This window comes from Ahaetulla prasina, chromosome 1, assembly GCF_028640845.1.
Source record: "Ahaetulla prasina isolate Xishuangbanna chromosome 1, ASM2864084v1, whole genome shotgun sequence".
Classification (NCBI taxonomy): domain Eukaryota; kingdom Metazoa; phylum Chordata; class Lepidosauria; order Squamata; family Colubridae; genus Ahaetulla; species Ahaetulla prasina.
Window position 1 is genome coordinate 215,628,510 of NC_080539.1, and position 27,905 is coordinate 215,656,414.

General features: G+C 40.9%; 1 protein-coding gene and 1 long non-coding RNA gene across 3 annotated transcripts in view; one reads left to right on the plus strand and one right to left on the minus strand.

Annotated features, from left to right (window-relative positions):
• On the minus strand, positions 1–22,055 carry LOC131201954 (uncharacterized). The gene is made up of 2 exons (XR_009156043.1): positions 21,756–22,055; positions 1–3,890 (listed from the first exon to the last, which is right to left on the minus strand). It is a non-coding gene; the product is annotated as an uncharacterized LOC131201954 (long non-coding RNA).
• The window catches only part of SP3 (Sp3 transcription factor), a 23,273-nt gene continuing 15,492 nt past the window's right edge, over positions 20,125–27,905 (plus strand). The window contains exons 1-3 of one of the 2 annotated variants that reach the window (XM_058190416.1): positions 20,125–21,747; positions 22,159–22,307; positions 22,594–22,695. In XM_058190416.1, coding sequence (XP_058046399.1) covers positions 21,741–21,747; positions 22,159–22,307; positions 22,594–22,695 — 258 coding nt within the window. In that variant the 5' untranslated portion in view covers positions 20,125–21,740. Of the gene's footprint in view, positions 21,748–22,148; positions 22,308–22,593; positions 22,696–27,905 lie in introns of those variants that run through there. The other variant, XM_058190405.1, reaches the window with a different exon arrangement.

Sequence of the window (27,905 nt, forward strand, 5' to 3'; positions counted from 1 at the left end):
CAAAATTAATAATATTTTACTGGCACAATATTTCAAATTTTGAAAACAATGGGTGGCATTTTCCTCTAAACCTTTTAATGACTGTTTAAAAAACAAACTGCAGAAAAAACAATTGCTACCAACCTGCTTTCCATTGAGGACCTGTATACTGCACAAGTCAAAAAGAGGGCTGTGACATCCTGGACATAAACTTTTTCAACTCCTACCCTCAAAACAATGCTATAGAGCACACCAGAACAACCAGACACAAGAACAGTTTTTTTTCCGAACGCCATCTCTGCTAAACAAATAATTCCCTCAACACTGTCAAACGCCATCTCTGCTAAACAAATAATTCCCTCAACACTGTCAAACGATTTACTAAATCTGCATTACTATTAATCTTCTCATCGTTTCCACCACCCATCTCCTTCCACTTATGACTGTATGACTGTAACTTTGTTGCTTGTATCCTTACGATTTATATTGATATTGTTTCCTGATTGCTTATTTGTACCCTATGACTATCATTAAGTGTTGTACCTTAGAATTGTTGATGAACGTATCTTTTCTTTTATGTACACTGAGAGCATATGCATCAAGACAAATTCCTTGTGTGTCCAATCACACTTGGCCAATAAAAATTACTATTCTATTCTATTCTATTCTATTCTATTCTATTCTATTCTATTCTATTCTATTCTATTCTATTCTGTTCTGTTTACAAAACTTTAATATGGGTCAGATCAATTAAATTTTTTGAAGAATTATAACTTTTACAGGATTATTTTTATACCAATTTTGGGCCATGAAATAGAGACTGGGCTTTCTGACAGTTATATTGCTTTTTCTGACAAGAGCTTAATGCTATATTAGGTGAAGACAAGAACTTGCTCATATACAGGTAGTCCGACTTACAACCATTTGTTTAGTGGCTGCTCAAAGTTACAATGGCACTGAAAAAAGTGACATATGACTGGTTTTTACACTTACGACTGTTACAGCATCCCCATGGTCATGTGATCAAAATTAAGGCCTCTGATAAGTTGAACGTATTTATGACAGTTGCACTGTCCTGAGGTCATGTGATCACCATTTATAACCTCCTTAGACTTCTTCAGACAGGCAACGTTAATGGGGAAAGCCAGATTAGCTTAATGATTGCATGGTTCACTTTAGAACGGCAGTGATTCACTTAACAACTTAACAATGGAAATTTTGGGTCCAATTATGGTCGTTACGTTGACGACTATCTGTACTATTTTTGAGAATTTAACATTTATTTGACACAACCAAAAGAAATGACTAGCTTGAATGTAGTTTTAAATTGGGATTTTTAAAAAAGGGGTTTAAATGAGGTTTTAAATTTGTATTTAAAAGTTAGAGCATCAATTGAATTTAACTATCTATTCTTTTAGCTGTTTTTTATGTATTATATGTTTTTTTTTCTTTTTTCTGTGAACCGCCCTGAGTCCTTCGGGAGATGGGCGGTATACAAATATAATAAATAAATAAATAAATAATGTCAAATTATGCTATCATTATAAATTATGAATTGTCTTTCCGGTTTAAAAGATGCTTGCAATACTGATTTAGAAAATCTAATAATTGGCCTAAAGTGGCAATCGGGGAAATCAGGATATTTTCTTTTTTCCTCTAAGCAAGAGTGGCAATTGAAGGTGTTACATTGGTGGTATTTAGCACCTGCTAGATTAGCATATATACTACATAATCATTCTTCAAAATGTTGTAGTGGCTGTAAACAATAGGGATAATTTTCCTATGTGGTGGACATGCTGTGTGTATGTGTGTGTGTGTGTGTGTGTGTGTGTGTGTGTGTGTGTGTGTGTGTATCTATATCTATATCTATATATCTATCTATCTATCTTTGGTTATTCGGGTTTTCTCCCGCGTAAAATTGGAAGTGTCTTGGCGACGTTTCGACGAAGTCTCATTCGTCATCTTCAGGCTTCAGCTTCGTGCTTCTGAAGATGATGAATGAGACTCCATCGAAACGTCACCAAGACACTTCCAATTTTACGCGGGAGAAAACCCGAATAAACAAAGACCTACATACAAACACCCGCGAAAACCTCAGAAAACAAATATGGTTTTGGAGTTCCATCCAAGGGCTTCTTTTTTCACCTCACCTCTATGAAAAATAGGAAACACTTATGGATCATCCAGCCCTAAAATCCAGAAGTAATATATTTTAATAATTTAACACCAATCTTTAAACACAAGTGGTAGCTAACCAACTGCCTCATCTTGCATTCAGGAACTTAGTAAAAGAATTAAATTAAATCTCTGCATACAAAAAGACATGGGGGGGGGAGGGAAATTCAGAAATGCAAGAAAAGGTAACAACTGTACAAACAGAATTCCAAATAAAACTGCCATTAGATTAGCTAGTTACCAACTTACCTGCTTAATAAAATCTTAGGTTTCAACCATTGGTGTGTTTCAAATTTTTTTACTACCGGTTCTGTGGGTGTGGCTTGGTGGGTGTGGCTTGGTGGGCATGGCAGGGGAAGGATACTTTAAAACAGGGGTGTCCAAACTTGGTCCCTTTAAGACTTGTGGACTTCAACTCCCAGAGTTCCTCAGCCAGCTTTGCTGGCTGAGGGACTCTGGGAATTGAAGTCCACAAGTCTTAAAGGGACCAAGTTTGGACACCCCTGCTTTAAAATCTCCATTCCCACCCCACTCCAAGGGAAAGGTACTGCAAAAATCACCATTTCCTCCTGATCAGCTGGGAATTGGGAGGCAGAGAATAGATGGGGGCGGGGCCAGTCAGAATTTTTACTACCGGTTCTCCAAACTACTCGAAATTTTTGCTACTGGTCAGAACCTGCTGAAACCCACCTCTGGTTTCAACATGTGTTCTGAGTTTATTGCAAAGAAGCTGGAAAGAAAAAGACCATAGGGCAGGGCTGTCAAACTCCCAGCCCACATGCATCACACACTGGCCACGCTCACGCCCAATTTAGCGAAGGGGGAAAAAGTCCTGATACATCACGTGATGCTGTCGTACGACGTGAATTTGACACCTCTGCCATAAGGGCTTCCATATTGGATGTTATTAAACAGGCCTTCTTCTGTTCCTTCTCCACCAGATTTGGCTGCAGTTCTGTGACTAACCTCTAAGTGGCAGCAAGGAGTTAAGAATGCTGCCATCTAATGACCTGGGTGTTCCACAGCCAGTTTTCACCACTTATACCACAGGTCTGCAACCTTAAACACTCAAAGAGCCATTTGGACCTCTTTCCCACAGAAAACACAAGAGCCACAAAACCCTTCCTGTGCCTGACTATTTCTTGAGCGGCTACAAAACTAGCATATGTAGTTGAATTAAACATTCTGTTTTCTTCTGAAACTTTTCTTGGATTTATCCATGGTTGGCCTACTGGGAGTTAAAAAGCTCAATAAATCGCGTGCCGGCAGATGTCGCACATTGGTGGTTGTGAAACATATTTTGAGTGACAGGGAGCTGCAGCAGAGGGGTAAAAGAGCCACATGTGGCTCCAGAACCGCAGGTTGCTGATCCCTGACTTGATACTGTATACAAAGGATGGGATCCAAGAACATTTTTAAAGAAAGAAAAAAAGTTCCAGAAGATGAATTCTCTATTGAGGCCATACAACAGATCCTTTGAGAGTACTGTTTGTTCTACTAAAATCTAGAGGTTGTTTGCATGAAGGAAGAGCAAAACATAGAGAAGAATGAATGAAATTACAAACATCAGCAGAATTATCACCCCATAATCTTGATAATATCCAACTTCACAACACAGAGCTAACAGCAGATCTCTCTCTCTCTCTCTGAGGTCTTTGTTAGGTTTGCAGCTTGGTCCTGGTCAATGGAAGAATATTCTTGGAAAAAGTCCACCAAAGGTATCAAGTATATGTAACCTAGGAAGAAACAATTGTTAAATTATTTTAAAGGCAGGGGGTGGATAGAGAACAGAATCTCAATGTAAAAGATAAGATAATGTGTCAATATGTTGCAAATTGTACACATGAAAATAATATTTGTTTCCCCACCCCCAGATTCCATCTAAATCCTTAAATTTGGGTTGCTTCCAAAGGTTTTCTTCAGTGGTGGGATTCAGCCAGTTCGCACCACTTCGGGAGAACCAGTTGTTAACTTTCTGAGCAGTTTGGTGAACTGGTTGTTGGAAGAAATCATCAGGGCAGAGATTATTTATTTGAATCCCACAACTGGTTTTCTTCTATAGTCACCGAACAATATTCTAATGGCAACACCTTGATAACCTCTTGTTCTTTTCTATTAATTCTCCTCGCACTTTTTCTTAGTAGAGAACCACAATTTCGAATGGAATTTGGAATTGCACGGGCTTTGGATTTAATAGTGCTAGGAGTGCCTTGTCTGGAAGCATTATGAATCAGATGTGAGCATTTCTATTTCTTAACTAGGAAGCTGACTCATGGACAAGTTAAATCCAGTTGAAAGTGCTGTGTTTGGCAGTTGGGTGGGTGGGGGAGAGGTGGTAGTGGTGAAATTTCTCTTTTTCGTGGAAACTCCCTCTCAAGAGACATGAACAAGTCAGCTCAGTTGGCTTGCTAGCTTGTTGAAACATGGAGAACACTTGTGCCCTTGATGGGTAAAATTCTTGTTTCATCCTAAAGCCAGAAGACTGTAAATAACCATATTAAAGGGAGCAAGTTTTTTCTGGAAGATGGAAGTTTTTGAAATACTTTCAAAATCCACGCAATTCAGAATTTGACAGATTCAGTGCATTATAGCATCATTTGAAATGTTCGCTACTTATATTCAAGATCGCCTGCTAGCTTTCCTATTCTGACTATTTTAGATCCACATAGTCATAGGTTCAAGGCTTTCACTTAAGATGGAATAGTTACCATTTATAAAATAGTTTTGTAACATTAATTAGTAGCCTAATAAACAGTTTAGTCCAATAGGAATAAATGCTTTAATTCTCTTAGATGATTCATATTTCTGTGCTATTGTTTATCATTAAAAACCTGAAACGTTATTGTTAAGCAAGTAAAAAACTTTGCTTAAATGCATGTAAATTTAAACCAAAACAGCCAAGTCGTCATAGAGACAGGAGAAACCATTGGAAGAGAATATTTGAGTAGGCAGTCCTTGCTCTATGACTGGTCACTTAACAACAATTCAGAGTTACAATGGAGTCAAAAATTTACTTATGACGTGTCCTAAGAAGTTATACCTCCTGCACCACCCCTGCAGTCATGTGATTTCATTTTTGGTGCTTAGCAACCAGCTTGCATTTTAAACTGATTGGAGCGTCCCTTGGTCACATGATCGCATTTTGCACCCTTTGGATAAGCTGAATTTAGAGTTCTCGCCATGCGAATCATTTAACACCCACAACGACTTGCTTACCAATCATTGTAAAAATGGTGGTAAAACTGAATCCGATCATGCAATGATTGGACTTATAACTGCAGTGACTTACAACCCAAATTCTGGGCTCAGTTGTGGTCATAAATCAAAGATTATGTGCAGCTCATGACTGAACAGTGGAGTCCTTGGCTGTCTGCTTGCAGACGTTTCATTGTCAACTGAGCCACGCGGTGTGGCTCAGGCTGTAAGAAGCCTGTTATTAAAACACAGCTGCCTGCAATTACTGCAGGTTCTAGTCCCACCAGATCCAAGGTTGACTCAGCCTTCCATCCTTTATAAGGTAGGTAAAATGAGGACCCAGATTGTTGGGGGCAATAAAAGTTGACTTTGTATATAATATACAAATAGGATGAGACTATTGCCTTACACACTGTAAGCCGCCCTGAGTCTTCGGAGAAGGGCGGGATATAAATGTAAAAAAAAACCAAAAAAAAACCCTAGATAACATTTTCGGTGCCAAAGAATACTGAAGATGTTACATAGTCTGCTAATGAAATATCTTCAAGCAAGCACCCAAACTCAGAAGGGATTCTATAGAAGAGAAAGAAACTGTAACTCAGCTTACCCATACCAAGGTAAAAAGTGTGTGCACGCATTTTGTCGCTTTTTTAAAACTTTACTTCCCCAAAGGCAACTGGCACTGATGCTAATGCAACTTTCTGTAGACTTCTCACCCCTGAGGTTGGGGGAACAGGCTGATTCTATTGGACTGCCGTCTCCCTCAATTTTTCTTCCTTATTCGATGACATCATTGGGGAAGATCAACGTTAGCACAATTTTTTTTCTTGCACATTCCTCTATCAACAAAGATTGCAAGCTAAGGTCTTTTTAATGATTCAAGAACTGTCCCCTAGCTAAGTTAATAATAATAATAGTAATAATAATAATAATAGGATTTGTTTTGTTAATTAGTTAGGATTTGTTTTGTATTAGTATGTTTAAGAAAGAAGGGAATTGATAGTGTGAAGGTGTGAAATGATTGAGGATTATGTTTTATGTTTTATTTTAGATTATGTTTGTTAAGATACAATACCTTGTATTCTGTTCTGGGAAGTCTGTAGGGGGGGAGGGGGGAGGGGAAAGGGGGGGGAAGGGGGAAGATTAGAAATTGATTGATTGCCATTGTACAGGAATAATTGTAGAATTAAAATCATTTGGAATGGTGTAAAGTCGGGGCTGCTCAGCAAACACTCCAGAAGGGAAAGGGTAGGGAGAGAGGAGCAGAAAGAAGGAAGAATGTAGGTAGGTAGGTAGGTAGGAAAGAAGGGAGGGGGCAGAGAGGGTAGGAGGAGAAGAAGGAGGGGAAGAGAGAGGGTTAGAAAGGATGGAAGTGGGAAGGAGGAGAGGAAGTAGGAAAGTGAGGAGGAGGAAGATTGGGGAAAGTAGGAGATGGTAGAGAAGGGCAGAAAGGTTCAGGGAAGGGAGTGGCGGCTGAGCAGGCCCGATTGAGCATAATTTGTGTATAGGATTAATTGTTGGATAAGTGATTGTACTGTACACTGGTCAATTTGTTGGAATTATTATGGAAAATAAAAACTTTTTTGGTAAAAAAAAAAAAAAAGAACTGTCCCCTAGCTGAAATATTCAGATCTACTACTTTAGGCTACCAATTAAAAAAAAGAACTCTTCGGATATCCCTGCAAAACGTAACATTAAGAATGTTACACTTGGGTGATTCTGAGGCAGTCATTTCTCCCAACCCAGCTCACCTCATGGTGGTTGTTGTAGTGGGGAAAATAGGAGAAGGAATATTATGTGCGTTTGCCGTCTTGAATCATTTATAAAAATAATAAAGAAGGGAAATAAATAAATAAATTAAAAAAAACTCAAATTAAGTGAAATCTCTTTAGGTACAGAGCAGTGGTGAAATGTAAAATTTGTTGCTACTGGTTCTGTGGGTATGGCTTGGTGGGCGTGGCTTGGTGGTGGGTCATGTGATTGGGTGGGCATGGCCAACTTTTTTTTTACTTTTTAAAAGCATTTTTTACTACCAGTTTGGGCGAATAGATATTAAAAAAATGCTTTAAAAAGTAAAAAAAAAGTTTCTGATGATCACAGCTGTGCCACGTGATCATCGGAACCTTTTTTTTACTTTTTTAAAGCATTTTTTTACTACCAGTTCGAATGAATAGGCAATAAAAAATGCTTTAAAAAGTAAAAAAAAAAAGATTCCGATGATCGTGCAGCACAGCTGTGATTGTCGGAACCTCTTTTTTTTCTTTTTTAAAGCATTTTTTTACTACCAGTTCACCTGAACTGGTAGTTTTTATCACTACTGGTTCACCCAAACAGGTGTGAACCAGTAGCATTTCACCCCTGTTACAGAGCAATGGGGGAAAAAAATCAGATTCAATCTTTTGCATAAAAATCCACATTACTGAATATACTTTGAGTACATTTTAATAAACTGGAATGTACAGTATAGTAATTCTTATTCATGTCCCATTACATTAGATGAAGCCATAATGTTAAACATTATTTAGACTTAATATGCATTACAGAGTGCAGAGCCATCTGGCTGGGCGCATGAAAGCCACACCTTAAACCAGGGTCAAAGTGCATGAAGCAAGGGAGTATCAAAAATAATCTTTGTAGCTAGGACAGAAGCAAAGTCTGATGTAGAACTGAGGTCAAAAATCTATGACTCCAGAGCTCTTCCGAATGCTCTTGCCAATCTGCACTTGTTAATATGACAGTAGAAAATGATTAAATAATTAAATACACAAGGGCCATCTTAGTTAAATTTAATGTAATTTTTCATCAGTCCAGATTTTGTCCTGGAAATGCCACTCAAAGACCATCGGCTGAATAAACATTGCATTTTCTAATGTATGAGGGCCATGCGGTTTGAGGATGACACTGAGATGTAAAAAAAATGAATGCATTAAAAAGTGGCCATGTCACCATACAAACTAGTGTGGAGCCAGCCATTACGACAGATACCATTGATAATGTGCAATTAATTGTTGGGCACTAATGAGATGCTATTCGCCACTGCCTGACTTCCTACGTTCAGTGGGCAGCTGCTATAAAGTCTTAAATTATGAAGTCTTAAATGTCAGTCTTGCCTTGGGGTGATAGAGGGTCAAGCTGGATGGGATGTTAAATTGTGTGACAGCAATTAATGTGCTGCTTTAAAGAACTATAAATAGAAGCTACAAGGGTATCCGGAGAAGTGAGACTGCAGTGAATGGGAAGGAAGAGTGGAAGTATGTTATTTTTTTATTTAACTCCAGATGAAAAGGGTCCCATTGAATGGATCAGTATAGTGTTCCTGAGTGCCAGTAGAAGGCCCATTTAGAGCAAGTGCATGTTTCGGTAGAGCAAATTTTAATGAGACACAACAGAGGGAAGCATTCATCCTTCTCTCTTCACTTCCTGCAGTTCTTCTGCTATTCCACATCATTGCACTTTGCAATGTTGCCTAGAGCAGTACAGTCAAAGTCAACAGAAACTGGGGCTGAAAAAATAGTTAATAGTAGATGAAGGTCCCTCTGGGCTGTATATAAAATCACACACAACTTAGAAAACCACATGGCCAAAATAGACTTTCAGTCTTATTTCACCTTTGGTCATTCAATTGTGACTTATGATTTTATTTCTGCCTTCTTCGTTTCATATGTACTTTTTATCAAAGAATTTTAAAAAAATAAAAACAATACAATTTTTTTGGGGGGAAAAGTAAATAAAATAATAAGCAGGTGAAAAAGTTGCAAAGAGAAAGAGGTAAAAGTTTTAAAGAAGCAGCTTCCAATCTCCTTAACGGCAGTTGTCTTTGTATTTTACCCTCTTTAAGATTACAACGTAATTTCCTTCTTTCCATAACCTACCCTTCCCAATCATCAAATCCACAAATTCATTTTTTTCTTCTTTCAGCAAAAAATCCATAAGGAGTTTCCAGTAGCTAATAAAAGTGGTTGCTCTTCTTTTTCTAATCAGACAAGTGCCGTCTCTGCTAATTCTGCCATCGTCACTGGCCATTTGAGCGCATGGGCATTGGAGAATCTTTCTCTTATAGAATAGAATAGAATAGAATAGAATTTTATTGGCCAAGTGTGATTGGACACACAAGGAATTTGTCTTGGTGCATATGCTCTCAGTGTACATAAAAGAAAAGATACGTTCATCAAGGTACAACATTTACAACACAATTGATGATCAATATATCAATATAAATCATAAGGATTGCCAGCAACAAGTTATAGTCATACAGTCATAAGTGGAAAGAGATTGGTGATGGGAACTATGAAACGATTAATAGTAGTGCAGATTCAGTAAATAGTCTGACAGTGTTGAGGGCACACAATACCCTTGCAGCAGTGGTGAAATGTAAATTTTGTTACTACCGGTTCTGTGGGCATGGCTTGGTGGGGGGTGGTGGTAATATGACTGGGTGGGCGTGGCCAACTTTTTTTTTTAAACTTTTAAAAGCATTTTTTCTACAACCTCTTTGGCCAAAGAGGTTGCAAAAAAAAGCTTTTAAAAGCCTCTGACGATCAGGCAACTCAGCTGGGATTGTCAGAGGCTTTTAAAAGCATTTTTTAACAACCTCTTCGTCCGAAGAGATTGTAAAAAAATGCTTTTAAAAGCCTCTTGACGATCCCAGCTGAGTTGCCTGATCGTCAGAGGTTTTTCTTTTTTTTACTTTTAAAAGCACTTTTTTGGCCGAAGAAAAAATGCTTTTAAAAGTTAAAAAAAACAACCTCTGATGATCGAGAGGCTCAGCTGGGCATGGGGGTGGGGCAGGGATTTTTGCTACCGGTTCTCTGAAGCACCCGCCGCCATTGTTACCAGATTGGGCGATCCGGTTCGAACTGGGAGCATTTCACCCTGTTTTGCAGCACTTATTATATGCAAAAACAATTTCCATAACTCTTTTCTAATTCTCTAGCCATTCATCACAGCAACTGAATTTCAACTGAGTTTTAACCTTTAAAATTCTTTGTATTGTTGTATGATTTGGGACCCACAATTTTATTTTTGCCTATTGATTCTGCTTGCTGCAAGCCAAACATGCAAATGGCAATCACATGACTGCAGAACAAGGTAATAATCATTAATGTAAGGATTGATCACAAAGTTTTATTTTTTAAGCTTTGTCTTAACTTTGAACAGTCGTTGCATGGGACAGTTGGTAGGTGAAGGCTACCTACTTTGTTTTAAAGTGTAATGTTATGTTTTGTTGTATTTCTATTTTCCTAAATATTACCCAACTGCTTTTAATTTGGTTTGGGCTGCACTCAGGAGTGTTGTGGACCACATACCTGATACCTCTGTGCTATAGTGTCAGACCATTGGAACCCGAGTGATGAAGCTCATGAAACAGGCCTACACGTTCTAGAGGTCCAAAATCCAAACTATAATCAATAACTAAGCAGTCCGAAGAATGGGTGAGGTTAATGACGCGAGGTAATGAAATACTGTAATCATTTCATGTTCAATCGTTACTACTGATACTTTTAAGATTTACACAGAGGTATTAAGTAGTTAGCAGTTTACTGGGGAAAAAAGGATGAAGACTGGGTTACTGTGATGATTCACATCACAGTATGAGCATAAAGCAAGAGACTTAAAAAAGATGTTAACCGTTAACCAAGATTAATGTGGAAATTTAGAACTGTAGTATCTGATCATAATCGTTGCGTTTGAGAGACCACCTGTCCCATTACATCTACCTGTCCCATCATGTCCAGCAAGAGGGGCATGTTGGCAGGTCGAATCGGCCAAGCAGCTTCATTTAGCAGGATACAGAAAAGGCCTTTTTTTGCCATGGCATCCACTCACTGGAACATCATTTCTCCCTCGAGGTGACATTGACCCTTAAAACTTGGTTTCACCGTTAGGCCTGGGGATCCCGTGCCAGTCTGGGGCCCATTAAAAATCTGTATCCTGTGTAGGATTAAAATGCACTCTCTGCTTTTAATTATGTTGTTTGGACATTATGTTTTTAATTGCATGCACCAGCCAGAGACACAAGGTAAGATGGGCAGCTCAATCAATCAATAATAAATTATAGATAGATAGATAGATAGATAGATAGATAGATAGATAGATAGATAGATAGATAGATAGATAGATGATACATAAATTACAAACAGTACTCAGTGTCCTAGATTGGCTGTAGGACCAGAGGCAACATGGCTGGTGTGTGTGTGTCAAGATGTCGATTGACAAAATGCCACATTGACATCATACAGACTCTACACCTTCGATCTATGTGCATCGCGGTTTTACATGCTTCTATGAAAGGGATGGCGCTTATACTGCAGTGACACAATGCCGCTTTTATCATTTTGATGAAATTGCCAAAATCTGTGGGTGCCTCTCTTTTGGACAAATAGTCAGCAAGGTGAGGGTGGGGGTGCTTTGATGACATTGGTTTAGTGAAAATAACCTAAGAAAATGATAAGGGGGTTGATTACAGGATCACCTGTCCTTTTTTTTATTATTATTTGAATTTATATCCCACCCTTCTCTGAAGACTCGGGGTGGCTTACACAGTCCTCATTCACCATCGTGTGTATAGTGGATGTTGGTTCTCCTCTGATTAGCTGGCAACGTTTTTCTATTGTTCTTGGGGAATTTAACGAGAGGGAACAAAATGAAGTCTTCACCTTAGGATTTGGGAAGCTGATTATTAAACTGTCAGATAGGAAGAATAAAGAGATGAGCGGTCTTTTGGTGCTCTCCGAGCTTGGCTATTTTTTTTATTTTTTATTTTTTTTATTTACATTTATATCCCGCCCTCCTCCGAAGACTCAGGGCGGCTTACGGTGTGTAAGGCAATAGTCTCATTCTATTTGTATATTTTACAAAGTCAACTTATTGCCCCCCCAACAATCTGGGTCCTCATTTTACCTACCTTATAAAGGATGGAAGGCTGAGTCAACCTCGGGCCGGGCTCGAACCTGCAGTAATTGCAGGCTGCTGTGTTCTAATAACAGGCTTCTTACAGCCTGAGCTATCACGGCCCATATTTTCTTGCAGACGTTTCATTACCCAAACTAGGTAGCATCACCAGTGCTAGTGCTAACATCACAGCACTGATGACGTTACCTAGTTTGGGCAATGAAATGCCTGCCACCACCAAGCTCAGAGAGCACCCAGGACCCCTCATTTCAACCCTGAGTTACAAATATTCTCCTTTTATTAGGAGTTTCCTGAGCCCAATGAATAACAAGAAGCAAGATCATGCCATTGATTATTCTAAGCATAGGACTTTTCTAAAATGCGGTGAATTGGCAACAGCAGCAGGATATGATAAGCTCCGAATGCTGGAATTAGCAATTGTACCAGCGTCGGTATTTTCATAATCAAAAGTATACAAGCTTTTGCCTAAATAGGAAGTAGCACAGATCTTACTTGGTGAGTTAGTTCTGTACCTCTTGCTCTTTAATCAATTTTACAAGGGTTACCAGAAGGATGGAAGCATTTAGAGCTTGCATCAGGGAAATTTGCACGGTGCTTGGAAAGTATCTTGCCTAAGTTTCAATACACTAGAGGGCTTCTCCTGTGCCTTTCAAGTTGGAACGGAGCCTCTCCTTTCAGCTGCAGGTTAGCGTGTGTGTGAACTTCCGAGCAATTCCCCTGTTGTTGGGGCGTAGGCATCTGCAATAAATCTGCAGCAGGGTGGTTGCCAGCTCTCCTGCCGCCTCCTATAATTATCTGCATAGCCGATATTACCACAGTGGGGTAAAGTGCAATGCAGAAATTCCAACTGCAGTCAAGTATCTCACAAAAAGGTCTCCAGCAACTGTTTCATACATTAGCTAAGTGTATGATTGATTGGTAATTTGATGAGTTTAAGGGCAATGAGGGATCAGATCCAAGAGACAGTATCCACAGTATACAATACCATAGAGTGTTGGCCAGTGATATTTAGAAAAGATACCATTATGCAGCAGCCATGCCTTATAGAGCAAGTGTATTGCTGGAATAATGGAAATGACAAACAAGATCAGGAAAGGAAAAAAAATCCAGGGAAGATCAGGGGCTGGACAAATAAGCAGAGTACCAAATTAAACTTCCTGATGTAAATGATACAGTATATGTAATAGACTCTGTGGTTTGTTTAATGGCTTTCCTGATGGACTGGAGTATAATAAAGATGGATGGAATTTTCATTATTTTTTGCCAAAAAGATTTCAGAAGCCTGCTGAGTAACTGCATAATAGCTAGTATCATGGTTTAATGAAAGGTTGATAATGTGGATAGGAGGCTTCACCCTTGCCTGACTGCCATTCCCCCTGACATAGAGAAACATGTTTCAATATCTTTAAGAGTCACATCCTTGCGTATAGTCTACGCAAGGATGTGACTCTTACTATACACAAGAAAAATATATTTTAGAATGGAAAATGTGGATTGATTATATTCAAAATAAGTATCAGATAAAAAAAATCGAATAGCATATGAGTAAATTTAGGAAATATTTTGTATTAGATTTATTTTTGAAAGAGAGGGGAATTGAGAGTGTGATTATGTGTGGAGTGACTAGAGATTATAATTTAGGAATTATTTTGGATTATGATTGTTAGTTTTGATACCCTGCATTTTGTTCTGGGAAGTCGGGGTAGGGGGTGGGGGGTAAGGGGAAGGGGAATTGGGGGCGTTGAGGGTAGAGATGGAGTGATGGTTAATGTACAGGGATTATTGAAGATGTATAAATATAATTAATGTAGGGTCGGGTCTGCCCAGTTACCATTTTAGAACGGTGGGGAGGGAGAAAGAGAGAGAGTAGGAGGTAGGAAAGAGGAGAAGAGGAAGGAAGAGGGTAGAAGAGGGAGAAGGAAGGTGTAGGGTGGAGGGAGGAGAGGATGTAGATAAGAGAAGGAGAGGAAGGTCTGGAAAGTAAAAGAAGGTAGAAGAGGGAAGAGTGTTAAAAAGGGGGGTGGTGACTGGGCAAACCCGACTAATTGTATATAACTGTACATTGGATGAGCTGTTTGATATGATTGTAAAAATAAAACTTTTTTATGAAAAAAAAAAAAAGACCACATCCTTGCCTGAAAGTGTTAGGCCTGGGATCATTTTTATTTCTTATTGTGTCAATGTTTTGTTGAATTGGAAGCCAACCCTATGAGGTAGACCAGACCAAGAAAGAGGCATAAAACTATTTTGATTCAGATTGGCTATAGAAACAAAGTTTTGCAAGTGTGAATGAGCTTTCCTCCCTCCTTCGTTTATGTCATGAATTAGTAGGGTGCCCAAGATACTATTGTAACTCTGGGCTTCTGCAATGTTGATCTACCCTGGCGTCTCTCTCTCTCTCTCTCTCTCTCCATCAAGCTCATATTCTACTCTACACTGGGGGGGTGGGGTGTGTTCATGGTAAGGGCATTCCAAGGGTTTCCCAACAACCCCTTTCCAGCACATAAGGGTGGCAGCAAGTCAGCTTGCTCACTGTGGTATTTTCAGCCTGATAGCAGTATTGAAAGGGGTTCTGCAACCTCTGAGCCAATCCGCTCATCCATTGAATGTGTATGTAACTGTATTAAGTACGATAAAGATTGATTTGGCCCAGAGAGCAATAGACATTCCCACAGTAGTTGCAGTGTTTCACATACTTTAATCAACGTATGAAGTCAATCTGTGACTTGAAGAGTGGCAAGTACTAGACTGTTTTCTTTAATATTGACAATCCAATTGTCATTTCAGTCATTGTCCCTCTGTTTTAGGAAGTCTGCCAAGTATACTCTTCTAATTTGACTATTAGAAATATCCCAAATGTTTCACTCCTCATTAAATAATTGTTCTCAAGGTATCTTTTAACTGCAGTGATAATTTATCCCCATAATTAGATGTAATAGGCTAACAAATGAAAAACACACGGTTTGTTGGCTCAAAGATTTTACTTCTATATTCTGTTCCCACACTGGTCAACCTAATCCCAATGGGACATCCAACAGAATCCTCCCACTCATTTCCCAGGCAACTGGTATCAAGTTCTCTGCCTCCAATCCTGACAATGAGTGTTCTATCCATTACAACCGGCAGCCACTGATTATCTATCTAGCATGTAGTTACAGTCTAAAGACCACAGAGCTGGAAAGATACCCTCACATTCAAGACCATGACTTATCAGAGAGATAAGATCAGAGACATGGATTTCAATCCGTGGCCCTGGCTGAAGGATTGACTTAAACATGCCCATCTTGTTTAAATCTTTCCAGAAACAAGAACAAAAGAAATGAGGAAACGGGGTTGTAAGAGAGAAATTAATCATTTTTTCCTCACCGATATACTCAGAAATGTTTGGTTGTTGTGGCTACTTAAAGTGGAAATTGTGCTGATGAGTGTTGGGGCAACAGCTTAGTTGATCAGGAATAAATCAACAATTACTGAGCAGAAAGGGCTCTTCAATCTATTTTTTAATTCCAATGATCACATTTCAAATAAGCAAATAATGCTTATGAAGCAAATAATGGTTGGTATGAACCATTATTTGATGTTCATCAAACCATCATTTGACGAAGCAAATAATGGTTGGTAGGACAGCTTTTTTGATATTTCCTTTTATCCTGGATACTTCTTCTCCTTCCCAAGCAACAGGCAGCTCAGGTCTGAACTGACACCTTGTACAGATTTGAAATCTGACCATGGCATAGATATGCCCACTCATTTTGAACACTAATTATTAAAGAGATAGCAGACTTGACTAGAAAGACTGAAGAATAAAAAGTGATTAACAGATGAGAAAATAGAACAAGTAATTGTACTTATTATATTTCAAGTATAAATACAGACATGAACATATAGAACCATTCCATCCAATACACAATATTCTGAAATGTTACGAATTATTGGGGGGAATTATTAAAATTCAAAATATGTTATGCAGCTATTCTGATCAATTTTATGTACAGTAGGCAAGACGTAAGAAATTTTGGGAAGCCCTGGCTAATAAAAGGAAGAAGGTAGCATCTGGACTCCTACAAAATTATGTGGACTATACTAGAAATTGTATCCTTAACACAAGCATCTAACTTGTAGTCACATTTTTATTTATTTCTATCCCAGGTTTATTATTTTTATAAGCTACTCAAGGTGGCCAACATATGTAATATTCCTTCCTCCTATTTTCCCAACAACAGCCCTGTGAGATGGGTTGGGCAGAGGGAAAATGACTACCATAGTCACGCAGCTGACTTTCATGATGCAAAAAATGGTAGATTTGGGAATATGGTGATTTCCCCCTATTTTGATCATTAAACTGTGGGTGTGTTCCAAACAAGGCTCTGGACGCTCTTATTGCTTCCTGGGAAGCTCCTAGGTACTCCACCAATTTTTTCCCCAACATTAACAGTCAGCAGTCTGTTAGAGAAGCCAAAGACACAACCCAGATTTCTGGGAAGGAGAATGAAATAGCAATATGCAGAAAACATTAAGTGTGTTTTGTTTCAAACTGAAAATACTGTCTCAGAAGCTCTGCTGAGCTATTCCAGGAAGGCTGCAGTTTGGCAAAATTGAATCCTGGAACACTTCAGATGTTCGGGGTTTCAGATGAAAACAAAAATGGGGGAAAAAATCATCTGGAGGCCTAACTGGGTGAGGACAGCAAGGCTGGCATGTCTGTCTCTTCTTCTCTTGCATGGCTTATGTGCCAGCCACTCCAGTGCCTTCCTTTAGGTAAAGACAATGGTGATGGTTAAGGGGAAGCAAGGAAAGGAAGCCCTTTATAAAATCAGAAAGGGGGCGGGTGAGTTTTACTGTAAGAAACCCATATCCTTTGCTTTTTCCTGCTCTCTCTCACTCTTTTTATAACACTTCTGCCCAGAGTACACATTTTGGCCCAAGCCAAAACCACATACATTTCAAAGCAAATACAAACCACTCCTCAATTAGCTGTTCCATACGTGGAACAGTTTCTGCACATGACATTTTGCACATTCCAGAATAAAGTTGTAAAAAGGAAATAATGATATTCAACAGGATTGCTGAACTGAGGACAATGGCTTCTCTTTCCGTCCCATCCAACCTGTTCAGAAACTTTTCCATAGCCATTTTTGCCCACCTTTGCATTAAAATTATTGGGAATATATTGAGATAACACTCTGAAAAAGTTGGAAATGTGCTTGAAAAAAAATTGCAATGCAATTCCTACTGCCCTGTAGTAGTAGCTGTTTTTTTCCCCAGTCTCCATATTAAGTCATTATAAACAGATGTTGAAAAAAACCTTTGACTGCTACACCTCAACGATTCTCTGTATTGAATTTTAACATGAGCACATATTGGATGTAGTACGAGTCCCTTTTTTTCTATAGCAGACAGGGAATTCTATGGTGTGAAGGGTCTCCAAGAGGTTTTGAATGTGTCTCCAATGGGAGCAGGTATCTCCTTTTCTATTTCCTCAAGTCTTTCAGATTTTGAAGACAGGAGGGGGAAATTACTTGTTTTATGCTTGTTGATGGATGGGGATAACTGCATTGGTCCAAGCCTCCTCTTGCTCTCTTTACCTCCGTTTTCAGGAACTGCTTCCAGCTGGACATTATTTTGTTGTTGATAAATACACTTATATTACGGTATCACTATGCAAACTACATAAATATAAAATTTCAATTTAAACAAGTCTATTGTTTCAATGTTTATATTATACAAGTTATTGATTTATTTAAATATGTTGTTGGCAAAATCATTTTAACATAGAGGGTTACTCATATGCTTTTTATTCTTTTTTGGATTATTTAGATTTCTGTTATTGCACTTATACTTCACCCTCAATTTTTAAAAGGATGGTGTTTTGCATGCAATGCAACTAAAATTTATCTTTACATCACTGCCAAGTATTCAACTGCCTCCCTTTTCATCTGCAAACTCTTTAATCTAAGTTGCACACAATCAGTTTAATTAGCTTCTATTACTTGTTGACCTTATTCTGAAACATCTATTGTGAATCCTTCTGTTGAACAAATGGATCATCTGATCTCATTTCTAAATTGACTTTAGGACAAGACAGTCACCAAGTAAATATACCTTCATATTGTAGAAGTAACCATTTGAAACATATGCCCATTCCTGAAAGTTGTAATGGTAGTAGATGTTACTTTATTTGAGCAATAAGGAGAAAACCCCATATTCCACTCTTCCTTAGTCATCAGCTTGTTCCATGATACATATATTGCAGGATGTGGTATTTATCGAACATATTTGGCAACTCTAAATGGACAGTATTCCTCAGCCTCACTTTCTGAAGACATTTCTTCAAGATCTGCATTTCTTTTTTGAAAAAGTAGACATTACTTCATATTGAAGTAATTTATGATGGCAAAAGTAGGAGAGAAGAAAAAAATTGGGAAGACTGAAAGAAATACAGTAGTAAAGGTCTAGAAAGATTTACATAAACCACAAAGGAATTATCATTTTCCCTCCTGAGATCAGCTTTCAACCTTGGAAGAGAAATCCACCACTATATTAGCCTTCAGTTTTCTTTATGGCCATTTCTTTTAAGTCAGAAAATTTCAACTTTGGTAAGCTACAATATAAGCTGACAGATCATCTTCAGCATCCTTAGCCTATTTAAATCTGGCATTTGCATGTGGAGCTCAGGGATGCTAATATACTCAGTCACTTTTCCTTGGGTTTGCCAGGTCCCAGTTGTGAGTTTTACATTAAAAATAAATATTTTAACCACAAAGATCAGACATATAGAAATTTTAATTACAAAAAGAGGAATACAGAAATGGACAGCTGTACCTATATATTGCTTGGAACTGTGTTCACATTCTCCGCGTTCCCTGCCCCCCATATATTAGCATTAGTAGTAGAAGAGTAAGGAGCATCCTATGGCATGGGTATGGGATACTAGTTAGTATTCTGATAAATTGGTTTCCTTTGAGTATGCCCCAAATAGCAATCCTTTTGTGAATGGGCAAGCTACCACAACCTTTTACAGCCCTAAAAGGTTGGGGGTTCCTCATTTCAACCACTGAAAGTGTCCTCCAAATATTTCCCCCCATTGTTACTTAGCAAGGGAAACATTACAATATATATATTTTTAAATCTGGTAAAACACACACACACAAAGCTCTTTCCAATCTTGTATCTGGCTTATCAGTCTGCAACCAATAAGGACCTGAACATTGCTAATATTTTGAATTAAACAAGAGTTCTTCAGTAACTCTTAGTAGTATGCTCATTAGATTAATTCTCTTACAGAGTTGTGGGTTAAATTTGTACGTTTTAAATTTCTTTAGTTACTATGCTATGTATGTTAGCAAATGCAGAATAACAGAGTTGGATCTCTGCATCAAGACATGAGAAATGGATGAAAACTGATGTTTCAGAGCTGAGAAATATTTGTAAGAGGAGGAAAGAAGGACAGAATTAGAGTTGGAAGGAGTTTGGAGATCTTCTAGTAGTCCAATCCCCTGCGCAAGCAGGAAACCCTATACCATTTCAGACAAATGACTGTCCAATCTCTTTTTAAAAACGTCCAGTATTGGAACACCTACAACTTCTGGGGGCAAGTCATTCCACTGATTGTTCTGTCAAGAAATCTCTCCTTAGTTCTAGGCTGGGTCTCTCTTTGAGATAATATGCATAATGATTCAGTCGTAATGCAACTTTTAAAATGGATCTTTACTTTATATACTGCCTGGGGAATTGAAGTCCACATATCTCTAAAGTTCCTGGTGTTAAGAAACATTAATGTAGATGACAATCTACATAAAGGAATGTTAAATATTTATCTAGCTTTGTGATCTTGTTTACAAAACTAAAACAGCAGGAAATTAACACCTCAAAAAGGGGGTCTTTCAAGAAACAGGTTTAGAATTAGACTATGACCCACTTAACTCCCAAGTAAACCCACAAGAGTTCTACATGGCAGATTGAGATTTCAGGGTTAAGTCCAAGTGAAATTCAGTAAGATTCAGTAAGTTAAAAAAATGGCTAAAATGGATGTTATAGTATACTTTTTTAGAATGGGATTTCTAGCAATGGTAAAACCCAATTTTTATATATAAAAATGCCTTTTAAACCAAAGTTTCATTAAACTGATTTTCACTTCACTGGAGAATTAACTGTAATTGAGATGTAATTGCTTCTCAGAGGAACAATTCAGAAGTATTAATCCCAATGGAAGTTCTGCCATTCGGTTTTAACATGTGGATTGGGCCGTTTGTTCTAAGCTAGTTCTTTTAAATAAGGTAACTTTGACCTGGTGTCTTACTACACTATTTACTCAAAGCCACCAAGCTCCGTGACAGATTTGTTCTGAGAAATCCGAGAACTGGGGCGTTGATTTTAAAAACAATGGCTAGGAGAGAGAGAAAAAGGGATGGAAAGGCCAGCCCCATTAGAGAACACACGAAGAAAACGGCCCTTTGGGGCCCCAGTCCGAGGCAGATCCGTGGGCCCAAAACGGCCTGCGCGCTTCTTCCTCCTTGTCCTTTCTATATAGCGCAATGGCTACGCGACTTCCACATTTTCCCTCAGCCCCGAGCCCGCTGTCACGAGCAGTTAAGGGGCGCCCGGGAGGGCAAAGTTTCCAATCTCTCCACACGGGCAACCCATCCTAGCGCTCCTGGCCCTTCCGCAGGGCAAGGGGGAAATCGGCGGCGGACAGAGCAAGCGCAGGCCTTCCGCCGTAACTGGACACTTAACACCGACTCTACGGGTGTCATTAAGAAGGGAGCGGTCCCACTTCTGCCTGTCCCGACGTGAGGCGACCAAAACTCTGGTCTCCTTTCCCCCGCAGCGCGGACGCCTCTGAGAAGGCCGCGCTCATTGTCTCTCACACAAACCCTGGCAAACAGGAAGCCACCTCGGCAAGGGAGGAGAGGGGGGGGGGGAAACCCACAGCGTAGGAGCGACAGCCCGGGCCAGCCAGTGACGGCGCGGAGCTCGGCGGACCGCAGCCAATCAGCTGACGGGAGCGTCTTGGGAAGGCGGAAGTTCCGGGCTGGCGGGCAAGGCGGCGGCGGTGGTGGTGGCGGAGTCGGCCGGGCCCCCTCTTCCCTTGCTGCAAGCCCCACCTTTCGGCTTCCTCGCACCGTCAATCAAAATAGGGGAAAACCCCGGAGTGGGCTCCAGGCCGCCGCCGCCACCTCCTCCTCCTCCACCAGCAGCACCGCCGCCGCCGCCACCCGCGCGCACCATAAGCATGTCCCCGGCAGCAACCGCGGCCGCCTCGCCTTAGTGGCGGCAGCAGCAGCAGCAACAGCGGCGGCGGCGCAAGCGGGGCCTGCGCGCGCCGGGGGGGGGGGAAGAGAGAGAGAGAGAAAGAGAGCGCGAGCCAGCCGCGAGCCAGCGTTTGCTCGCTCTCCTTCCTTCCTTCCTGCCTCTCTCTCGCTCCCTCCCCGCCTGCCAAGTCGGCAGAAGGCGCCCCTGGCCGCTGGCTCCTCCACGCCATGACGGGTACGTACGGGCCTCAGCGGCGTCTCCTGCTGCTGTTGCTCCCGGGTCCGGCGGGCGGGCGGGCGTCTGCTTGGGAGTGTGGCTCGAGCGGCACTGAGCAGCAGCAGCAGGAGGAGCAGAGCCAGGGGGAGGAGGGAGAAGAGGGGCAGGGGCAGCGGCGGCGGCGGCACGGAGGGAGGAGGAGGAGGAGGGCTGCGCTTGGCGGGCGGGAGGAGGAGAGCAGGGCGGGCTCCTCTGCGCGGGAGGGAGCGCTGGGGCGATGGGGAAGGGAGGGGGCAAGCGCTCCAGTCAGTGACTCTCCTCCCCACCCTCCCTCCCCGCCGCCCGACAACCGGCCCACTCCCCACTCCCCGCTTCCTCCGCCTTTCTCCTCTCTTCCCCCGCGCCTTCGCTTCCCCGTTATGCCCGCAGCTCCCGAGAAGCCCGTGAAGCAAGAGGAAATGGCTGCCTTGGACGTGGACAGCAGCGGCGGCGGCCCCCACGGCGACTATTTGCAGCAGGGAAACGGGGCCTCGGCAACCACTTCGGCCGACGCCTCTGACGAGGCCGGAACTCCCCAGGTAAACGCCGAGCTGGGAGGCTGCCCGACGCCTCCTTTCTCCCTCCCTCCCTCCCCCGCGGCGCCTCTCCCCCCCCCCGTCCGCCCGCGTGCTGCCCGGTGACACGTCGCGAGCGCAGGACCCGCAGGCGCCCCCGCCGCGCGCGCTGTCCGGAGGGAGGGGGAGGGAGGGAGGGAAGGAGGCGGCGGCGGCGAAGGAGAAGGAGAAGGCCGGCGGGCGGGCGCCCTTCTAACCTCCCCTCCCGCTTGTCTCTGTCCTTCGTCCCCGGCCTTCCCGCCGCGTATAGGACACCCAGCCGTCGCCGCTGGCGCTGTTGGCGGCTACCTGCAGCAAGATCGGGCCGCCGTCACCGGAGGAGGACGACGCCGCTTCTCCATCTGCCGGAGCGGTAAGTGCCCGCCCCGCCGCGCTCGCACGGCCTGCCGGGGGGGTGGGGGAGAGGGAGAGAGAGACGGCGCAGATCGCCCGCCCGCCCGCCCGGGGGGAGGGACGGGGAGACACCGCATCGTACTGCCCGCCCGCCCGGGGGAGGGACGATCGCAAGGCCGACCTGCTGGAGAGGGGTCCCCAGGCTCCCCTGCCTCTCCAGGAGGAGCCGGTCTCCCTGAGGGAGGAGGGAGGCGGCGCTGGGACTTCCCTCTCGCCTCTCGCCGCGGCGCCTTTTCCCTGCTTCTCGCCGGGGGTGGGGAGGCGGGAAGACGGCGGGTTCTCCCCCCCCCTTCACCTCCAACAAATGGGAGATAAACGGGGGTGGGTTTGTTTTGGGTCCCTGAAAAAACAACAACACCGAACAACCTTCTTTTCCGTCCTCCTTCCTGGGCTGTCAGCTGTCACCTACCCTTCCCCCCCCCCCAACCCACAATCAGACAAAATGAAGGCTGGGCTGAAAGACAGGATGCACTTTTAAGCGTGTAAAATGGCTGTTTGAAAAAAAAAAAAAGGGGGAGTCGGTTATCCCCTGGCGGAAGCGAGAGAGCTGCTTTGAAGGCTGTTTCTGGGCTGGGTCGGTGTGTGCATTGCAGATCCTGGAAGATAAAAGTAGTCAGAACTTTTCCCCCCCCCTCCCCTCCTAATACTTCCCCTCTTTATGTCCTTTGGGAAGGGGGTGGGGGTTCCTTTCAGAGGGCTTTAAGTCCTTGAGATTATTAGGAACATCTGAAAGGCTTCTGAGGGGGAAAAAAAACTTGGTTTTGCAAATTGAACAAGGAAAGGATTAAATTTGATGGATGAAATAACTTCTTGATGGATGTCTTGTTTAGTTCATGTCTCAGGAATTTAGCTGGGTGAGAAAAGCAGAAGAGCTGGCTTTTCAATGGTGAAATATTGTAGTGAACGCTACACTTATCCTGAGTGAAAATTGCACCGTTTTTGAGTTTTTTTAGCTTTGTGTTTCCCGTCTTATTTACGGTTTATATTAAATGGGGTGGGGGACTAATTGTATCTTTTACCAAAGTTTACAATCTTGTGTATAGTCTGCACAAATCCTATGGAATTTGTAGGGACTTTTCAATAAACATACCTAGGAAGTATGATCTCATGTTTGTGACTCTACCTTATACATCCATACAGTTGTCATTTAATGCTTATTTTGTTTATACAGTTTCCTGTAGCTATATTATAAGTTATCAACTTTGCTGTAACTTAAAAACACACTAATGGATTAAGCATAGTAACTTCATGTAGCAGACAGTATTATCTCCTTAGCACAACAGAAAAGTAATATATGCTTCCAAGTTTATCACTTCTCTGCAACCTCTGTGAGCTAGTGCAAGAGCCTGGAATGAAGCCAGTTGTACATGTTCATACACGTCCTTCCAAATTGACATAGTGAAAAAAATAACACGGTATGGCCTCAGATTTTTAGGCAGCTGAAGAATCTGAATTGAGGTTCTTTGGCATGATCATTGAAAATTTTCATCCTAAATGTGGTCTTGGCCTACAGAATTTGTTATGATTGTTAAAACAGAAAATTGGGAATTTACTGTGTGAATTCAGAACCAAAAGGTGCAAAGAGGTACATAAAAAAAAACAACCAGGGAAAAAAGTTTGCCATGGACAAGTTTAAACTATTATCAATTTATTTTTCGTTTTATGTATATATATATAGTGGGGAAAATGAGTTTAAATAAAATATTGGTTGTGATTAGTGTTTATTCCTCCAGCTTCAGTTTGCTCAAAACTTAGTAGACTCTAAATGATAGCTTCAGGTAGTTGACTTATGACCACAACTGGGACTAGAATTTCAGTTTTAAGTCATGACCTTAAATCAGTGCTTCTCAATTATTTTCTGTCATGCCCCCCTAGGAAGAAGAAAACATTTCCCCCCCCCCCCGCGCGCGCGACTGTAAACACGGGGCTTAGCTTGTTATGACAGTGTTTGCCGAGGTCAAACGCGCCCCCCTTTACGGAGCCTCGCGCCCCCCCCTGGGGGGCCCGCCCCACTATTTGAGAAGCACTGCCTTAAGTTAAGGCATCTATTGAGTCAGACATAATTTTACAACCATTCTATGACAGTTGTTCAGCGAATCCCATGGTGGTAAGTCATTGCGGTTGTAATTTGAGGCATCATACGACCAGATTTGAAGCTAGGATCATTGTTTACCATGTTCCTTTACAGGAAACCAGTAAAAAAGTCACAAATCATGGCTACATGATCATGGATGCTGTGAATGGCCATACAGATAAGCTAGTTGCCAAGTATCCAAAATGTGGTCACATGTCCTCAGAGATGTGTGTATGGCCATTGTAACTCTGGAAATAGGTTATAAGTAGCTCTGGGAAGGTCTGTCATAAATTCAAATGATCATTAATGACCAAATGTTAATTGAGAACTATCTGTAATATGCAAATCAAACTAAAAAAACAGTCACTGAGTAGCCAAAATAGAAATTTAGAGAAACATATTCACTCTGCAATGGACAGGTTTCCAGGCCAGTTTTAAACAGATCTGCTTGAAGTCTGATCATGCTCCTAGATTCAGCTCTGGAGTTGTGTGCCTAGCTTTCAGTGGCAGGTATCAGCAGCCAATATTAGTATACCACGCACCGGCCACACCCATGCCCAGTTTAGCGAAGGGGGAAAAAGTCCTAATACGTCACATGACGCCAATGGTGATGACACCCTTGGTATACCGTGACTGATCTTGCAAATGTTGTACCTGATCATAGTGGTACATACATGCCTTTCTTTAGACCCTGCTTTGACTGTTGTTAACTTTCACTAATTTAGAAAGCTAAGCAGGATTCATCTTAGTGAATGGGAGACCGTCTGAAAAATCTAGGGCTGCAGGCTAACCAGAAAAGGCAGTGGTACATCTCTTCCATATCTCATGGAAAAATTGTGAATGTGACCATCAAGAACTGATAACCAACTTGAAGGTGACTTGATTTTTTAAAAATATTTTTCTTCTGTGAGGTGTCCTTTGCAAAGTGTCTAGAAACAAATACGAAGCATATGTCTTCCTTTCTAAAACAGCTGTGCTGGCTACTCATCTACATCTGCTGAGAATTCTGCTTATGCCCTATGCAAATGTGCCCAGATTGGCCTTTGTGGATATGCTTGGCCCACTGCAGAATTAGAGATTTAAATTGGTTGTTTCCAGACAGTTTTGCTGATATATTTTAATGGTGTTATTTTGTTTTATCTCCATTTTTAAAATAATTTGAGTCAGGTTGGAGTGTATATGTGAGCTGTGGTGCGTGGTATTCTTTTTGATAGGCATTTGGGAATTTAGTAAAAAGGGTGGTATTACAATACAATGCAATACAATGCACAGACATTTACAGCAGATCACTTTAATTGCTTCTTTCTGTAATTATTACCAAGTGTTAGAAAAAATAATAGTACACTTCTTGCATTAATTGCTTGTGTTCAGTCAAACTGTTTCTATATACTTTCGTATAACTGCTTTTGCTGCCTTTATTTTTGTTGACTTTCATTTATATGTGTGTGTGTATGTTATAGTCTAGCTTTCTGTCATAAGTAATTAATCTATTTCATTTATTCTATTGCTTACTTCCTACATTGATTTTTTTCCTTCATCTCTGCCATTTTTTCCACTTCTGCTCTTTCTTTTTGTACATTTTGAAGTTGAACAGGAAGTTATTCATGCTTTTGGGCAGGCACCATCTAGAGCTGGACCCAGGAATACTGTAGGACAAACTAAATGGATATTTGATTTCTGATTACTGTTATCAGTAAGGGAAGGACAGTATATGACTTACATTACTGGCATTATGATTTAGAACCACTTAATAAGAAATAAAGTTCATTTGAACTAGATGGGATTTGCTTCTAATTAAATATATTTAGTTTGGGAGTTAAATCTAATAATGTTTACCATACATTTTAATTGTGTGCATTTGTCCCAATTACATAGTGGCAATATTATGTAGCAATTTTAATTATGTGTTCTTACAAAGACATACTGAGTCATTGAAGACTGACTGCTTAAGTCTTTACTATGGAATCATGAATCTGATATAAACATATCCCAGAATAAATGACTTATCAAAATAATGATTAATGGCATCTTGTATAAGTTAAACAACTGATTTAGGTTCTGACATCACAATTAATAACTTTATTTATGGTTTTCTTATACTTAATATAATGAAAGCTTTTGGTTTCAAGTAGCTTCTGATAGCTTGATGAGGTTAATTCTCAGAGACAAAGAGTTGATGTAAGATTGTTTAATGTAGTACAGAATTGTTTAATACATTCCCTTATGTTAACAGTACTTCTGTAAAATAATCACAAAAAGCATTTTTGCCTATTTTTGTTTTTTTTTTCTGGACAATGTAAGTTGTACACAAAGGGATAATTCTTCCTTACATAGCAGTTAATTTAAGGAAATGAAATTTTTACTGGTGCAGTTCAGAATATATCAAAAATTGCATTTTGATATTGATTGGTTCAACAAGAATTAGAGTTAATTACAATTCTTCGATTGCATAGGTAATAGTTAACTAAGTAAAAAATGAAATCATTTTTCTTCCAATTTCTGTGAACCCAAGACTCATTCCCTCATTTATGACAATTTAGAAAAGAAACAATGAAATAGGATAGAGTGGAGATAATGCAAAAAAGAGAGAGAGAGAGAGAGAGAGAGAAAGAAATGTAGCCTTGAGGGTTTATGAATGATATAGCAGTGTTGTCATTAGAAAATAAAAGCTATAATTTCCAGCTATTTGTTTATTTATTTAATTAATTTATATTGCCGCCTGTTCACCCATGGTGACCCAAGGCGGCTTACAGAATATAAAACCACATTTAAAACAATAAAAACTAACAAAAAGAATCAAATAAATTAATATAGTACAATATAACAAAATCATCTCCCACCCCCAACCCCGGCAACAGCAGATCACACAAGCCATTTAATGGGCTCCATCCCGCTCTGGGTTCCCCAGGCCACCTGGCAGAACCAGGTTTTCAGTGCCTTTTGAAAGAGTATTAGAGTGGGGGCCATTCTAATCTCTGGGGTAATGGTGTTCCAGAGAGAGGGAGCCACCATGGAGAAGACCCTTCTTCTGGGTCCCACCAAATGTATGTCCCTCAGAGATGGGACCCGCAACATTCTCTGCCTTCCCACTCTGA